General features: G+C 29.8%; 2 protein-coding genes across 3 annotated transcripts in view; both read right to left on the bottom strand.

Annotated features, from left to right (window-relative positions):
• Positions 1–47: 47 nt before the first annotated feature.
• On the bottom strand, positions 48–14477 carry LOC146995063 (uncharacterized). The gene is made up of 4 exons (XM_085825373.1): positions 14087–14477; positions 11155–11268; positions 2854–2898; positions 48–184 (listed from the first exon to the last, which is right to left on the bottom strand). The coding sequence occupies exons 1-4, from the start codon at positions 14475–14477 to the stop codon at positions 159–161; spliced, it is 576 nt and encodes a 191-aa protein (XP_085681499.1). The 3' UTR covers positions 48–158.
• A 76-nt stretch (positions 14478–14553) lies between these two features.
• The window catches only part of LOC146995064 (uncharacterized), a 30813-nt gene continuing 25838 nt past the window's right edge, over positions 14554–19528 (bottom strand). For both annotated transcript variants that reach the window (XM_085825375.1, XM_085825374.1), the window contains exons 3-5: positions 19073–19195; positions 17369–17412; positions 14554–14690 (exon numbers count right to left, since the gene is read on the bottom strand). In XM_085825375.1, coding sequence (XP_085681501.1) covers positions 14586–14690; positions 17369–17412; positions 19073–19195 — 272 coding nt within the window. In that variant the 3' untranslated portion in view covers positions 14554–14585. The remainder of the gene's footprint in view (positions 14691–17368; positions 17413–19072; positions 19196–19528) is intronic.

Raw genomic sequence — 19528 nt, forward strand, 5'->3', positions numbered from 1 at the left:
ATTCTTCTAAACCATATATTCTATTGCAGAGACCTTTGTATTGCAGTTGTTGAAATGTTGAAAATGTATCATTAGCTTTTCATGAATGACTTTCACTTACATAATTGGCACAGCAATTCTCATTTGCTAACGAATTGCACAATATCACGTCGGATATTCTACGAGCATATACGTCTTGCAATACCTAGGGGGGAGAAAAAATGAGTGACAGTAGGAAATAAAATATCAAAAGTTAAATTTAAAATATTTTTTAATCTATTAAGGAATGTTAAGCTAATGGAATAAAACAATAAATTTAATCCAAAACCAATTGGACCTCATGTCCGTACCATATGGCAACTCTGTAGCTTTGTCTGATTGCATAGTCTTATCCTGGTGATGTATCTTTCAAGAGTCTGCCTTATCGGCTGCGAATGCTAGGTTACGTGCCTACCATGGTTGCAATGGATGATGGGCAATCACGGTTCAATTCCAGAGAAAGAGCCTTAGGAACAGCTACCACATCCATGGAAGACAGAAGGCGCACAAAGTACGGGGAGGTAGTGACAAAAAATAACAATATGGAAATCTTTTGAACGCCATAACTGGAATGAGTACAGTCTAAATCCTTTAATGAGGATGAACTGGGGAGCAAAGTGGCATTTTGCTAAATTTTTTCAGAATTTTCCTTATTTTACAATAATAATTTTTTTAACCCTTTTCAATTAATATTTTTGTATAATTTATAATGTTTTAGAAATGTATTTCCTATCAGCCAATAAATTTCTATTATCCTATTTCGTAATTTTACTCTAAATTCTTCTGATACATAGCATGTTTTGTAAGTAAGGGCCCTTTTGTTATATACATTAATACATCTTGTGTGGGTGGTAACGAGTACTTGGTCATGTTATAGCATTCCTTGGAAACACCTATGCTCGGTTGCAGCTGTGTAGGTAACCTATAGGGTCTGTTCTGCATCTTTAAAATGTTCGAATCACCTGTCCCATGTGAAGTTCAATCAGTGGAGACATTTACAGGCAGATTTTGAAGTTTACAGATTGACTGCCATGAGCGAAGGCAAAGTGCGTAAGCGAGTCAGAAACTTCACAGCTGGTTGCAACAATGTTCCTGACAAGTCCCTCTCCAGTTGCCCATCTGTGACCACAGATTATATGGTGATGAAAATAAATTTGGTTTTTGAAAATTTTCCTTCATTTGGTTTTTTAGTTTCAAACCGCCCTTACTTAAAAAAAAAATTCCTCATAATTCTTGATTTTCAGAAAAATATTACCAGTTAAGTTTCTATGGAAATTTAGCATGCATGCAGTAAGCTATTACAATTCTAAGATTATTTTAAATTGAAATATCACCAGCACAAAATACAGTTTTAACAGAAAATAATATATTGATGATTAAATTTTTTGAACTGGCATTGTTGATTTAAATTTTCTGGGTGTTCTGTTTAAATTACCAAAAAATAATTAAAATCTTGCAACTGTTTAGGAACAAATTTAAACTGAAATCACTAATAATAATTAAAATCCCAATTTAGAAGCATTAGAGAAATGGAAAGAAATACAGCAAATCCTCCTCAGACACAACAGTGAAAGTCACTAGTGTTTCTGAGAACATAAATGCATAATTGTATTGAACATCACAAATAATTACAGTTCCTAAGCTGATATGCCTACTGAAGACAAAAATGAGTGATCATCTTATGTAATTTTCCATGCAGTAAGTTTTTGAAGGCTAACATGTAAGTTAAATATTCATGCAGGAAAGTATTATAATGTTGAAAAAATGCATAATAATAATTAATTAAGCAGATAAAAAATTAAACTCATAAAGACAAAAACAAACTTTACAATTTAAATTTATCAGAAAGGAAAATTAAAGATTCTTTGATAATGGCAGTGCTGATTTAAATACTGCATGATGATTAAACTTAAAATCTTTTTCAAGACAACTAGAAGTAGGAGTAAAAGAAAAAGTAAGCTACGAAAAACTAGCATAAATATTTAATGAATACGTAGCATAATTTCACTAGTTTTAAAGCTATATTTTAAGCAGAAATACTATATTATCAAGAAATTTTATAATAAGGGAATTATGAAACAATCCTCCCACACAACATTAAAGGCATTGCTAATATTTTTTTAAATTGTTGAAAGCTATGTGACGTGACATAATAATTTTAATTAGCATTAAAGAAGTTTAATCCTCCATGCACTGTTTTTTAACATATAATGAGAAAATCCATGTAACAGTATTTTCACCACATGCATGGTATTTATTTTTTGAAGGTATATATTTTTTTTTTAATTTATTTTTTGAATGTTAAAAAAATAGGATCTCCTAAAATATTTCATATTTCTAAAATGCACTTTATGCATCATTTACTAGTTTTTTAATTCATAAACAATATTTCATTATCTGCTCAAAAAGAATATTCGCTTCATAATATCAAATTTCTAAATCATTTAAGTTAATGATATAAAAATATTTCATTAAATGTTAACTTATAAACAATCTATAATTCAAATATTTTTCCTTATTAATTCTTCTCTGTTTAGCACTAGTGAAAATCGTGAAGTTTTGAGTCATTACAAACTAAAAATTTCTTTTGTAGTCATTCCCCCCCCCCAACAGACACATTATTTTTGAAATTTATAAGAGATGTATGAAATACTTCAGCAAAATAAACAGCAAAAAATTTCTAAAACAGTCTAAATTACTGATAAATTTAAAAAAAAATAGTGGAACTCCGGATTGATATGTGTACATTATTTCAATTTTACGCAGTTAGTCTCAAAAATTTTAAATAAAACTATCTTCAACAATTAATTATAGAAAAATAATTCATATATTTACCATGTCTTCGGGATTCCAAAAGGCAGAAGCAGATCGTGAATGCAACTGCAAATATTAAAAATTGTTATTAAATTATACATAATGATGTTAAATTCTTATTTAAATATGACAAATTCTTTAAAACTTTATAATTAATACAAATGTTACTTTACTCAATATTTTTTAAATTGCTAACACAAAAGTAATTCTTTCACAGACTGAGACTCATTCATGAACATTAATAATATGTTCAAAATATAATTAATCTGTTCATTTTTGAACAAATGAACAAATTAATTATATTTTGAACATATTATTAAGTTTGTATCCCCATACCAATGAAAAATTGCCAACTAATCACTAATTTTAAGGAATTGGTGAGAAACGATTGTCCGCTTATCAATACAATTCATAAGCACTGTTTTGTTCACAAATGATAGTAAAAAGAGCATTTTATAAAAAAAATATGAGTAAAAATAATTTTTAAAAAAACTGTGGCCAAAAAGCGCAGATCAGTGAATGATGTGTATATTAATTATGTAAACTATCATGGATACCTATGTATTGTCCCATCAACTGTGAAACTGTTATCAAGTAGTAATGTGACTTAGCATCAGTGTTGGATAAGCAGACATAGTCACAGACGTAATATTTTTTGTTCCCAATGATTTTCAATCAGCCACCTTTTGCTTTATGAACAAGGATATAAATTAGCTGTTATTACTGTATATTTTGTCTTGCATTTTGAAATGTGATTAAAATTTGGGACTTAACCGCAAGCAGTAGATTATTTTCAAGGTTTTGGCATTCTACCATATTCAATCATTATACCAAAGGAAAGAGATAATTAATAGATATGTTGTAAATCAGCTGAATATAGCAGACGAAACAATTAATAGATTGGGACGATCACATGCAGGCAGTCTGTACTCATCAAATTCTAACCAGAGCTTCTGGTCAGATCGAAAGATCTAACAAAATAGTACAAATCGATGAAAGCCTTCTTACGAAGTTCAAAAACCAAGTGAGTCAAAAATTGACTGTATATTATAAAGAAATGTCAGACCATAGTTCTGCAGGAACAGTCAGCATAACTTTAGGCCAATTTTCATAGTTCAGTGGTAGCCAACACTCACAGTCAATGGTAAACACCCCTCATATATTCATATATGTGTATGATATGCACTGTGGTTTGTTGTGGTGTCACATTTAGATTCAAAAACACAGTAATTACCAATAGTTAAAACGTGGGCGCTGATAATCAGAAAATACTGTTATAACTTATTCAAGGATAAAACTTCTTTTTATGTAATTGCACAGTAAATAATAATAGCTAATGCAAGTTCTGTAGGTCCTTTCTGCAAAATTTTTTCAACACCTGCTTTTCAGAAAGAAATTCCTATTTTTAAAGCACTGAAATAAGGAAACCAAGATAAAGAGAACCCAGTAAGTGTAAAAACTATGGCGAATAGTGCTAAAAATTTAAAGCTAGAAATCTCAGGACTGCTCTTTTTGTGGAAGTAACAATCATTTATCTTGGGTTGCCCTCACTTTCTTTTATTCCTGTTTACAAGTTGCACATTGTAGTATAGCAAAAATCAGACAACGTCTAGCAGGTGGCTTTTACAAATATTTGTTTCAGCCTGAAATTAAACACGACAGCCAAAATCCATTCAGTGCAATTTTAAACTTGTTTAAAGACTCTTTTCCAGTAAGATAATGTCTCTGACAGCTTTCTTAATTCCAGTTTTACTTCTGTGGGAAGGTGAGGCCTTTCTCAGAGCAATACAACTCTAATATAAAAAATCAGGTATTGCTATATCTAAGTGTACAAACATTTTTAACTCTTACTTTAGTAACATAATTAACCAGAAATTGATTTCCATTATTAATTATTAATTTTGATTTATCAATGCTTAATATCATATTTTTTCTGCTAACTTTATATGTACTGTATGTTGAATCAGCTAATTTTTACTTGCATATGCTATATATTATTATCTTTTCTTACCAACTTCTATTTATATGTATTAAATATTATTTAACACATTGAATATTGTTTAACATTATTTGCATGAGTTTAATATGCTTTTCCTAATAGCTTTAAATTCACATGCACTAAATGTTATGCTAACTTTAAGCTTAATATCATGCTTAAAACCACTAGCAAGTAAAAAAAAAACACTTATGCCAACAGGTTCTCTGCAGTATTACTGCCAGGCCTTTTGTGGTAGCACAATTTATATTTCTTTTAGACTCAGTTTATCACAAAAATACACAAACAATGGCATTTTTTTGTTAAAGAAAATTGTTATTAGTTTTGAAAAGAGCTTTAGACATTACATTTACTCTGAAAGTACATCCCGATTATTTACACCCTAGCGTTTATTACAATAAAAAGTTTTTTTAACACGTTTTTATAAATAATATCTGCAATATAAGAAAATAATTAGTAAAATGAATATAATATGTATGGAAATATAATTAATCCACAAAAAAGCAGATAAAAATAAGGAATGTGTCTTATAGACAATTATATAATTAGAAATAGATACAGACAATCGTGTGGCAACACTACTGAGAATATTCAATGATTGAGTTTAAAATCCTTTGTTGTTAAGTGAATATCACACAACATTCCATAAGTTTAGTTGTGGTTGCAGGTCATTTGAAGGAAAATGTCTGACAAATGATTAACTACAATGCAAATTTTAAAACTGCAATGCAGCCTGGAATAGTATTTTAAGCTGCAGTTATCCAGTTTTCTGAGTGAAAAAGGAACTGAGCTGCAGCACATCATTTCAACATGCAACGGTGGAAAAAGCAGAAGAATGAACTTTAAGTGGCAAAGGAAATGTGTTTCATGGAAAAGCAGCTAAGTATCTACATTGGAAAATAATAATTTATTGCATGTTAATGAGAAAAGAAGTACTGGTTATGTTGTAACTGTGGATATTATGCCCTTCTAAGCTCATAAAGAAGATAATTGGATAAAGATGAGCCATGTTTTTTAAGCAAGTGCAAGATGGTGTGTATATTTTATAATAGGAATGGTTCATCACTAAGTCATAGAATGTCTTTTGGCAAACCCTGATGACAAAATTTTGAAATTTCAGGCATGGTATTGACAAGCTACAAACTAATGGGTACACGTTTTCTGAAATCAGTAATATACTCATTTACAGTTATGGCTTTCTAATGCAGTTGCACCAATAGGCTAAGAATAAGAATCAAAACTACAGGTAGTGAGAAGCAGCAATGTACAGTTATGCTCGCTGCTCTGCCAGATGGAGGAAGACTCCAATTCCAAGTTGTGTTAAAGCGAAAGGCTGTACCCAAAAACATATATTGTTCGCTCAGGAAAAAGGCTACAAGAGGAATGGTTCATCACTAAGTTTAGTGGCTAGAAACATTTTGAAATAGAAGACCTCGTGGCTTGCTGAAACCTAACAGCTCATTTTGGACAAAAATCCTAAGAGTTTGGGACAGCTTCTGATGTCACATGAATCCTTAAGAGAAAGGAAAATTAAACAAGTTAAAAACTAACATAGTTGTGCCCGTACTTCAGCCCCTTAGTGTTGCTGTTAATTACTCCTTCAAAAGTTCATACGAAAGATTTTATGATGATTAGATGAGTGCACGAAACTATGACCTTACACCAAAAGAAAAAAATCAAATGTCCAAGTGTACAGCATATCTCTGAATGGATTCTGGCAGTCTGAGATAGCATCAAACTTAAAACAATAATAGAAAGGTTAATGAAGAATGGACTATCCAATGCTCTAGACCAGCTATTCTCAACCGGTGGTATGAGTACCACTGGTGGTACACAAGGAGAAAATAGGTGTTACGCAAAGAAACAAAGTACTTTTAACAATTAAGTTCAAAAATTAATTACCCCAACATCCTTTTTAAGTTTGTTCTATAGCACTCGTAAAATTATTCAAGGTCAATAGCCACTCATAAACTAGAAAAAAAATCTGATGTGTACACCACATGACTTCCTTGTACAGAATATTAAATTATACGCATTTTTTTTTTTTAAATTTCATTTAAATTGATTGGATTGAATTAAATCTACTTCATCGACAGCGCATAAACCACAATACTATAAATGCACTCTTTAAAATTCACTATATTTGTTTACAATAACAACACTCTGAACGCACAAAATTTGTATCATTTGAAGAATTATCATTGCCACATGTTCTATTCAAATACTACAATAAAGCTAAAACAATTTATGAAAGAAATTAAGCAAACAAACAAAACAGAAAAGAAACAGTTTTTCACAGACGATATAGTATTTCTCATTCAATTAATTCAGCTCTCACTTCGTGTCAAGGCAAAAATACATAAAAACTCAAAATATCGGCATTAAAAATTACGAAGTAAATCTTAAACACTTATTTCCTCGAAAAAATTCAGAAAGGATTAAGCATGATTTAATTCGCGATTATAAACGAAGGCGTTATTTTTGTGTTGCGAAGCTTAGTCTCTCTAGATTGGCAACTAATCTACAATTCTGCTGTTTCAAATGTAAAAAAATATGTCCGCCATGTTATTTAAAACTTAACCGCACTTAAACAGCTTTTAAATTGTTGATAATTGTACAAATATTGCTTCCTGAATTACCAAAGGCATAAAAACCTTAACTGGAAGATAAAAACAACATTTTTCAATCATTTCAATTCAATTATTTTTAAAAGCAAAAAATGTACAATTTACAAACATATAAGAGTAAAGATACTGAGATTACTGAGCCGGGTAACAGAGTGGATATATATATATATATATTTATATACGTTTGGTGCGGCCGGTTGCAACCAAAATACGAGGTGCACATCTACATGTTATAGCAGTCCTATATACAAAATTTCAACGTTCTGAGGCTACTCGTTTTTGAGTTATGCGAGATACGTACGTACATACGTTCGAACAGACGCCACGAAAAATTCTTTTCAGAATTCATTTTAAAGCAGTTGTAAAATTTTTTTGGAGGAAAGGTGTCTTATTCTGTCCTTACGCACAGATATCATGCAAAAACATCGTTAAATTGCATTCAATAGCGGTCAAAATGGATATTTTCGTTGAAATATGTTGCCTGAAACTTTTCGCGATTACAATACTTCCTTTTTCTTCGTACAAGGAAGTAAAAATCAGTTATTATTTTCACAAAAATTCTTTTAGTTCGGTTACATTTATGCGATTATGACAAAGCCTCGAAGGCTATCTGCCCAAGAGGAATGGTGCCTTCATGGAGGACTTTCTAAGGAAAATTTACTCCTATACTCATTACACATGCAAAAACCACGAAAATGCCCATTGTAGCCAGCCCACTCGCAGGATTCGAATCTTAAATCGAACTACCAGTGTCTTTACTGCTCGCCCAATGGTGGGCAATATTCTTTTAAACATAATAAAACTTTGTCACAAATGATGGTTTTAAAAGGAGTAATAGAAGTGGATGTTCTATTAATAGGAAATAAATATAAGTTTCTATAAAAAGATAATAGTATCTCATTAACTCTTTTAGAGTTAATAAATTTATTAGCATATCCGCATTTTATTCATGCTCACATTGCTCTATTTTCAATTAGAATCATTTTTTTTTTATGTATCTTTGCAGTCTCTAACAGCAGGTATTTTGTCTTCTTGTTGCTTTGTATTTCTTACTTTCCTACCTGATTTGAGAATATCGCCATCTGTTTTTGAAGAACTCATAATATATTGTGCATTTAAACATTTATAAGCAAATAATAAAACAAACTTAGATTTTCAAAATGGAAAAATAGCTAGGACTGACAAAGCGGAAAAGTGATGATTCACAGGTGATGGATCCAGGACAATCTACTAGCAATAAGAATAGTGAAAAGAAAACAAAAATTGTTTATAGAAAATATAACGGAAATTATTTATCATTTGGGTCTACTTGGAATGGCGACGAAATGGACACTCAACCTAAATGTGTTATTTGCAGTTAACTGTTTTTCCTTCAAAGCAAGAAACTGTCGTTGGTGTAAGACATCTTGAATCTAAACATTCCAATTTAAAGGATAAATATGAAGAATATTTTAAGGGGGAAATAATCGGAATTCAAAAATAATATTACTTCAAGTAAAAAAATGTTGGAAGCTAGCTACCTAGAAAGTCTAAGAATTCCCAAAACTGGGCAGGCTCACACTATTGAAGAAAACCTTATATTACCAGCAGCTAAAGATATCGTTTTAACATTATTCAATGAAAAAGGCAGCTAATGAACTCAATAAGTTATCAAGTGATACAATAAGTCGATGAATGCACGAAATGGCAGATTCCATAAAAGAGACACTTATTCAAAAAATAAAATACATAAAAAGTGAGTATTTGTCATTGTTATTGGATGAAAGTATTGATAACCAACTTTGTTCAAATATTAGTTTGCATATGTTTTGAAGAAGACAAATGAATTGCTAATGAGTATTTATTTTGTGATAGAGCAACAGAAAATAAAATTTTCAAAGTAATTGACAATTTTATGTCAGAATGATATTCCATGGAATAAGTGCATTGGCATATGCAGTGATGGAGCTCGATCTTTAATAGAAAAATATTCTGGTGTTATTTCTTAAATAAAGAAAATCACACCTGAAACTAAATTTACTCACTGCCTCATTCATCGTGAAGCATTAGTAGCCAAAACAATACCTGTAAACTTGAAAATCGTTTTGAATTCAGCTGTGAAAATTCTTAATTTCATTAAAAGTTAAGCTTTAAATTCAAGAGTATTTACAATTTTATGCCAAGAGATGGGCAATGAACATGAAACTCTTTTGTCACATTCAGAAGTAAGGTAGGTTATCCAAAAACAAAGTTTTAAATCATCTTTTTAAACTTCGACCAGAAATTCAAATTTTCCTCTGGGCTCGAAAATTTGAATTGCAAAAATGTTTATTTAGTGAATCATGGTCAGCACGTTTAGCAGATATTTCTGGAAAGTTAAATGAATAGAACTTAGGATTACAAGGAGAAAGAGTTAATTTGTTTACAATTATAGATAAAATATCTGGAACGAAAAAAAAAAAACTCGAGCTAATAATCAAAGAATGGGATAGTAATATTTTAAGCTTTCTACTACTTTTAGAAAGTTTTCTAAGAGAAAAAAAAGTGTGAAAATAAAAAAATTAGCATCCAACATTCAAAATCATAGTTTTTAATTGATAAATTATTTCAGCGTGTATTTTTCTAAAGATTATGAAAAAGAAATTGGATTAGAAATCCATTTTGTTCAAATTTACCTGAAATTTTATCTCTTGAAGACATTTTAATTAAAGTTGTTACATTTTTATTGCCTTTTTGCACAACCTATTTGTGTGAACAAGGATTTTCTTCCATGTTATATTTCAAAAATAAATACAGATCAAAATTAAAACTGGGTCCTAATTTACGGTTAAAATTAAGTGAAATAAGACCAGCCGTAAAGTAATTGATCTCTCTTAAACAGGACCAAATTTCACACGAAATTTTAAACTAAAGTATTGTAATTTAAATTTTGATAATTAAAATGGTAGCCAATTTTTAATCTAATATTTTTTATGTGTGCATATTTAATGCAAATAGCCAATAGCTTCTGCAAATGCAGAAATTATATTTCTATTGAGAAAAATAACCATTGTAAAATTCAGCGATGGTACTAAAGGTTTTCAGCTTTTGTTCAGATGGTACGCATTAATCAAAAAGGTTGACAACTGCTGCTCTAGGCAGTTCAGAGGATGACATGCGGTGGGATAACGGTACCAGCGGTAGTCATACCGGTAGTGCAGTTATTTTCCTAACAGCACTGATAGTGATTAAGAGGCACTAAATACAGAAATATACTGCTTTTAACTGATAATAAATAACTTTTTGCATTGTGAGATCTCAGAAAAATGAATCCTTTTTAACATTTAGTTATATCTGAAACCCTTTAAAATGTCAGACATGTATTCAGTTTTAAACAAAAAAATCCAGTAAATTCCCACTTGATTTATTTAAATTAAAGTTCACATTTTCTACAGTGTACTTACTGGACACATATTAGCTGTAACATTTTATAGATTTATTTACAAAACTTAATTGTTTTATGTATATACTTCTAAAACTGCTTTTTTTTTTTAAAGCAACTTAAAAAGGTAGATGATTGCATATTTTCTATCAACTAAATGTCAAAATAAATTTGTTTTCAATGTCAACACTTTGTGCATGTCTCAGAAATCTAAATCTGATGGAAAGTTAATCTTACCTGTAAAATGTAATGGATAATCATGTTATCATACTTATATTGCAAAAGAAGATATTACTTACATTTCATTGCATCTTCCGGTGGCTGCATTACACTATCTTCTTCTGTTAAAACCTTAAACAAATGATTTCCATCTTTTGCAGGTATTTTATCAACGCCAACTGCATCTTGCAGAGCTATAAAAAAATTCCAATTTAGTGACAATATTTTTTTAATTTTAATTTTTCAGAAGTCAATTTTGAATAAACAAAAAAATTTCACTAATTTTTATTATAATAAACGTGTATAGCTAACACATTTATTATGATAATTGCTCAGTTTTGATGTTTTGCTAATGTTACGAAAGCCTGTGACCAGTTACTGTTTTCCCTACCCTTGCTAATTTTTATTTATATGTACTATCATATTTAATACAATAAATTTTATGTACATATGTTTAATGTACTTTTCCTCTTTACTTAATTCATTTATATGAAATAGCATGTTTAACAAGCTAAATCTGGCCTGTAGACAATACGTTTTGTTTCTGCTGCCTTCAAGCTTAGTGTCATGTTTTTTCTGCTTAACAATGACTTTTGCTTAACTATATGTCTTTACTTTTTGGTTAGCTGGGCGCAAATCCTGCCAACTGCTTTAGGAATTTGCACAAGTCACCAGAACAAAACAAAGATAAAAATATTCATCAATACACAAAAAAAGTATTTATTTGCATGAATATACAAAGAAGAAATTTTTATATTTATTTGATTCTTCCAAACTATTTCAAACTTTCTCTGAGAATTTCCTCAAATTGATCCTTTACTCCTCTTCTTCACATAAATTCAGTGAGGTATGACTCCATGTGCTGACGCACAGTGCCCTGATGCTGATGTTTTTTATTTCTTCATTTGGCACAGCCCCAAAGGCGTTCCATTTTTTGAATATTTACATCAGTGTCAGGGTCAACAAAATTATATTTGTGGTTGACTCTGAAATGCTGCAGATCTGCTTCTTCAATTTTAAAAGTGTAGTAACCCTCCTAAGAATTTAAATAAACAATAGATCTTTCTTAGATATGTTTTTTTTTTATGTCTTAGAGTACTGGTAGACAGTGGTTTGGAACATTAACAAGGAAGCGTTCATGAGTGTGGCAGCAAATATACACTCTTCCAGAAGAATTTGATCAGCACTGTTCTTTCATTTGGTAAACAAACTTATATTGATTTCGATGATCATTTCAGGACCGATTCTTTTGGCTCGCATTTCACTGGCATCTCTACACAAACTTCTTGCAAGTAGTTGTTCCAATCTACAATCGCCAAATGATTCATTTTCAGTTTTTTTTTACACCATTTGATTGATGTCATTTCTTCACTCCAAGTGTAAATTAATCATAAAGATGTTAAAAAACTTAATCTGGGCATTTCAAACCACATGTCTTTATGAATGCTCTTCTTGTTGCAGCAGGTAGAAACATTGCGACACCATCTAACTCCCTCAGAAAAGTAGTGATTACATGTGGAATTTGTTTCCAATATTCCTCCTTTTTGGAAAAAAGAGACTGTCTCCCTCTTCACAGTAAGCCTCAAATTTTTAGCATTTTTAAATACCAAATTTGTGTAATAGATGTTGCTTGTGTTAAACTAATACTGGAAATGATGGTGAATGATTCTCGTCAGGTTTGTACGCAAGTTGGTGCAGGTCTAAATTATTTGGTGACTTTCCACTTTGTATGATTTTTTTTAACTGCAATTTATAAACTCATTCTAAGCAATCTATCTCCATTATATTGTGTCTACATTTTTCTACTCTCACTTAAATTTATTAATTTGTCGAATCAGCAGACTGATCAAGGCCTCTAAAGACAGCTCTTCTATTATATTGAAGGCATGAATATAATTTATAAATTGTTTTAATATCTTATTGCTTTCATCATCATATTTTGAAAAAGTTTCACAGATTTGCTTAATTTTATTCGTTATCATGTGTATGTGAAAATCTCTAAACTCTTATATTACAGCCAAGGCTTAATTTCTAAAATTAGAAAAACTAGATATATAGAATGCCATCAATAATGGGAACAAAAGCTAATGAATGAAATATTGGATAAAACAATAAATATACAATTAAATAAAATATAAAGGGATAAAAATATTGATAAAAAATAAGCAAATAAATAATTAATATATTATAAAAATTAAATTAAAGTTGAAACAATTAAACAAATATACGGTTATAAAGTTCTTAATAACAGTACATGATATAGAGGAGAGGCTTTCTAACCCCTTCCAAATAACCAAATGCTCACAAATGCTCACTTCAGTTAGAGTAGATTTAAGGGTCCCCCTTTGGATTATCACCAAGTTAGTGTATAAAGTTATAATTCAAGTCAATGCATAATTTTTCTAGAACCCTTCATAACTCTGTAATGTGCAAAATTCTGTGAATAAAATCCTCTTTTTAGAAAAATTTTTACATTGTTCAAAATATTTCATGATAGTCTGCATAGTCACTTATTAAATCAATAATTTTTCTAAACTAGTATTTTATTTTCAGTCACATACAAAATCAAATATTTCACTCTTTAGTTTGTAAATGATCTACACACTTCTTTATTTTTAGAATGAATAGACTTTTATTAAATATAGCTAGTTATAAAGACAAGGGAGAAGGCAGGATAAAAATTTAGATTTTGTAATTATTACAATTTAGACGTTTTTAATTTAAAAATGCAATGTCCTAAATCATTTAAAGCTTTTTTTTTTTTTTTTTTTTTTTTTTTTAACTAAAAGTATATGTCTAAGAACAACAGTTACAAAAATAAAAGTTGCATAGGGATTTTTATGGACGCTATATATATTTCATGAGACAATCCTGATCACAGATTAAATTCCTACTGCAGATAAGATGCAGCAGAAAAAAGGAAATTATGAATTTTAATTAAACAGTTTTCTGTTTCATAAGTCATATTATGACAGTTGTCTGTTTAAGAAGAAGATAAAGAAAAATACTTACTTCTGTTTAAATATTCCTTACTAATGATACTTATACTTCTTTTCATACCTGCTGCTGATAAATTATCTTCTGTTGATGATGATTTACTAATGATACTTATACTACTTTTTACACCTGCTGATAGTGAATCTTCTGATGATAAATTATCTTCTATCGATGATGATGACTTACTAATGATACTTATACTTCTTTTCATACCTGCTGATGAAACTTCTGATGATAAACTATCTATCGACGATGAAGGTTTACTAATGATACTTATGCTTCTTTTTATATCTGCTAATGATGAATCTTCTGATAATAAATCATCTTCTATTGATGATGACGATGAAGAATGTTGTCTATATGCAGAGTGGTTACTGTTTTGTCCATATGGGATGAAACTTGCCATATCTGGAGATGGTACTTGTAAGTAACCACATTCTTCTAAACCATATATTCTATTGCAGAGACCTTTGTATTGCAGTTGTTGAAATGTTGAAAATGTATCATTAGCTTTTCATGAATGACTTTCACTTACATAATTGGCACAGCAATTCTCATTTGCTAACGAATTGCACAATATCACGTCGGATATTCTACGAGCATATACGTCTTGCAATACCTAGGGGGGAGAAAAAATGAGTGACAGTAGGAAATAAAATATCAAAAGTTAAATTTAAAATATTTTTTAATCTATTAAGGAATGTTAAGCTAATGGAATAAAACAATAAATTTAATCCAAAACCAATTGGACCTCATGTCCGTACCATATGGCAACTCTGTAGCTTTGTCTGATTGCATAGTCTTATCCTGGTGATGTATCTTTCAAGAGTCTGCCTTATCGGCTGCGAATGCTAGGTTACGTGCCTACCATGGTTGCAATGGATGATGGGCAATCACGGTTCAATTCCAGAGAAAGAGCCTTAGGAACAGCTACCACATCCATGGAAGACAGAAGGTGCACAAAGTACGGGGAGGTAGTGACAAAAAATAACAATATGGAAATCTTTTGAACGCCATAACTGGAATGAGTACAGTCTAAATCCTTTAATGAGGATGAACTGGGGAGCAAAGTGGCATTTTGCTAAATTTTTTCAGAATTTTCCTTATTTTACAATAATAATTTTTTTAACCCTTTTCAATTAATATTTTTGTATAATTTATAATGTTTTAGAAATGTATTTCCTATCAGCCAATAAATTTCTATTATCCTATTTCGTAATTTTACTCTAAATTCTTCTGATACATAGCATGTTTTGTAAGTAAGGGCCCTTTTGTTATATACATTAATACATCTTGTGTGGGTGGTAACGAGTACTTGGTCATGTTATAGCATTCCTTGGAAACACCTATGCTCGGTTGCAGCTGTGTAGGTAACCTATAGGGTCTGTTCTGCATCTTTAAAATGTTCGAATCACCTGTCCCATGTGAAGTTCAATCAGTGGAGACATTTACAGGCAGATTTTGAAGTTTACAGATTGACTGCCATGAGCGAAGGCAAAGTGCGTAAGCGAGTCAGAAACTTCACAGCTGGTTGCAACAATGTTCCTGACAAGTCCCTCTCCAGTTGCCCATCTGTGACCACAGATTATATGGTGATGAAAATAAATTTGGTTTTTGAAAATTTTCCTTCATTTGGTTTTTTAGTTTCAAACCGCCCTTACTTAAAAAAAAAATTCCTCATAATTCTTGATTTTCAGAAAAATATTACCAGTTAAGTTTCTATGGAAATTTAGCATGCATGCAGTAAGCTATTACAATTCTAAGATTATTTTAAATTGAAATATCACCAGCACAAAATACAGTTTTAACAGAAAATAATATATTGATGATTAAATTTTTTGAACTGGCATTGTTGATTTAAATTTTCTGGGTGTTCTGTTTAAATTACCAAAAAATAATTAAAATCTTGCAACTGTTTAGGAACAAATTTAAACTGAAATCACTAATAATAATTAAAATCCCAATTTAGAAGCATTAGAGAAATGGAAAGAAATACAGCAAATCCTCCTCAGACACAACAGTGAAAGTCACTAGTGTTTCTGAGAACATAAATGCATAATTGTATTGAACATCACAAATAATTACAGTTCCTAAGCTGATATGCCTACTGAAGACAAAAATGAGTGATCATCTTATGTAATTTTCCATGCAGTAAGTTTTTGAAGGCTAACATGTAAGTTAAATATTCATGCAGGAAAGTATTATAATGTTGAAAAAATGCATAATAATAATTAATTAAGCAGATAAAAAATTAAACTCATAAAGACAAAAACAAACTTTACAATTTAAATTTATCAGAAAGGAAAATTAAAGATTCTTTGATAATGGCAGTGCTGATTTAAATACTGCATGATGATTAAACTTAAAATCTTTTTCAAGACAACTAGAAGTAGGAGTAAAAGAAAAAGTAAGCTACGAAAAACTAGCATAAATATTTAATGAATACGTAGCATAATTTCACTAGTTTTAAAGCTATATTTTAAGCAGAAATACTATATTATCAAGAAATTTTATAATAAGGGAATTATGAAACAATCCTCCCACACAACATTAAAGGCATTGCTAATATTTTTTTAAATTGTTGAAAGCTATGTGACGTGACATAATAATTTTAATTAGCATTAAAGAAGTTTAATCCTCCATGCACTGTTTTTTAACATATAATGAGAAAATCCATGTAACAGTATTTTCACCACATGCATGGTATTTATTTTTTGAAGGTATATATTTTTTTTTAATTTATTTTTTGAATGTTAAAAAAATAGGATCTCCTAAAATATTTCATATTTCTAAAATGCACTTTATGCATCATTTACTAGTTTTTTAATTCATAAACAATATTTCATTATCTGCTCAAAAAGAATATTCGCTTCATAATATCAAATTTCTAAATCATTTAAGTTAATGATATAAAAATATTTCATTAAATGTTAAATGTTAACTTATAAACAATCTATAATTCAAATATTTTTCCTTATTAATTCTTCTCTGTTTAGCACTAGTGAAAATCGTGAAGTTTTGAGTCATTACAAACTAAAAATTTCTTTTGTAGTCATTTCCCCCCTCCCCCCAACAGACACATTATTTTTGAAATTTATAAGAGATGTATGAAATACTTCAGCAAAATAAACAGCAAAAAATTTCTAAAACAGTCTAAATTACTGATAAATTTTAAACAAATAGTGGAACTCCGGATTGATATGTGTACATTATTTCAATTTTACGCAGTTAGTATCAAAAATTTTAAATAAAACTATCTTCAACAATTAATTATAGAAAAATAATTCAAATATTTACCATGTCTTCGGGATTCCAAAAGGCAGAAGCAGATCGTGATGCAACTGCAAATGTTAAAAATTGTTATTAAATTATACATTATGATGTTAAATTCTTATTTAAATATGACAAATTCTTTAAACCTTTATAATTAATACAAATGTTACTTTACTCAATATTTTTTAAATTGCTAACACAAAAGTAATTCTTTCACAGACTGAGACTCATTCATGAACATTAATAATATGTTCAAAATATAATTAATCTGTTCATTTTTGAACAAATGAACAAATTAATTATATTTTGAACATATTATTAAGTTTGTATCCCCATACCAATGAAAAATTGCCAACTAATCACTAATTTTAAGGAATTGGTGAGAAACGATTGTCCGCTTATCAATACAATTCATAAGCACTGTTTTGTTCACAAATGATAGTAAAAAGAGCATTTTATAAAAAAATATGAGTAAAAATAATTTTTTAAAAAACTATGTGGCCAAAAAGCGCAGATCAGTGAATGATGTGTATATTAATTATGTAAACTATCATGGATACCTATGTATTGTCCCATCAACTGTGAAACTGTCATCAAGTAGTAATGTGACTTAGCATCAGTGTTGGATAAGCAGACATAGTGACAGACGTAATATTTTTTGTTCCCGATGATTTTCAATCAGCCACCTTTTACTTTATGAACAAGGATATAAATTAGCTGTTATTACTGTATATTTTGTCTTGCATTTTGAAATGTAATTAAAATTTGGGACTTAACAGCAAGCAGTAGATTATTTTCAAGGTTTTGGCATTCTACCATATTCTATCATTATACCAAAGGAAAGAGATAATTAATAGATATGTTGTAAATCAGCTGAATATAGCAGACGAAACAATTAATAGATTGGGACAATCACATGCAGGAAGTCTGTACTCATCAAATTCTAAGCAGAGCTTCTGGTCAAATCGAAAGATCTAACAAAATAGTACAAATCGATGAAAGCCTTCTTACGAAGTTCAAAAACCAAGTGAGTCAAAAATTGACTGTATATTATAAAGAAATGTCAGACCATAGTTCTGCAGGAACAGTCAGCATAACTTTAGGCCAATTTTCATAGTTCAGTGGTAGCTAACACTCACAGTCAATGGTAAACACCCCTCATATATTCATATATGTGTATGATATGCACTGTGGTTTGTTGTGGTGTCACATCTAGATTCAAAAACACAGTAATTACCAATAGTTAAAACGTGGGCGCTGATAATCAGAAAATACTGTTATAACTTATTCAAGGATAAAATAAAGAAAAAGAAAAACAAAATGTCCAGGGAAGGGAGGGTATTTTTTTTAAACAATCTTCCACACAAAGGGCTGGTTTCTTTTCATGTATTGGACAGAAATAATACATTTCATTCATGGCTTGGATACAAAGTAAAAAAATCATAAGAACAACCATGCAACCAACATACTCACTTAGCTCAAGCCCTGATCCACCCACTAATACAGACTTATTCATTTCAGCCTGTAACCTTTCAGAATATACATACACATCAAATTATAAAATTGTTTCTCAAAAATACTACAAGAAAACTGCATAAGATTTTATAATAATATTACACAGTTTTTATGTTAGAAATCTAAAAAATCTAATGTAGATGCACCCTGAGTCTGTAATTATAAGATAATATCATATAACAAGTTAACATTATAAAATAAATTGTTACTTACGCTTTAAGAGTGCTTCTATTTCTTCATCTGTTAGTGAGAATTTGTCTTCATCTTCCTTTACTTTGAAATAATCAATTTTCTTTTTCTTCGGTGCTTTAGCCAAACAGGATGCATCTTTCATAGCTGTACAAAATTTATATTTTCAGTAACAATTCAACTTTGTTATATTATTCACATGTTATTCTTGGATTAAAAAAAGAAAATTCTTTAACTTTTATTTTAATTCAAATACAAAGATATTACAATATTATCCCCATATCCATGCATAATTCACTTTGAGAATTACCATGACTATGTAAAATTTCAAATAACAAATACTGAATTTTTATATGTGTAACATACTGCATAGCATAACTGTGTAGTGCATATAGATACAATAAAGCTTAATTGATGAATATGTACAAGGTATTACCAACATTAAATAAAATAACAATGCGCATTAATAGTATTATAATA

This window comes from Stegodyphus dumicola, chromosome 10 (genome assembly GCF_044657685.1).
Source record: "Stegodyphus dumicola isolate Sdum_Otavi_A_Nest chromosome 10, ASM4465768v1".
In the NCBI taxonomy this organism is placed as follows: domain Eukaryota; kingdom Metazoa; phylum Arthropoda; class Arachnida; order Araneae; family Eresidae; genus Stegodyphus; species Stegodyphus dumicola.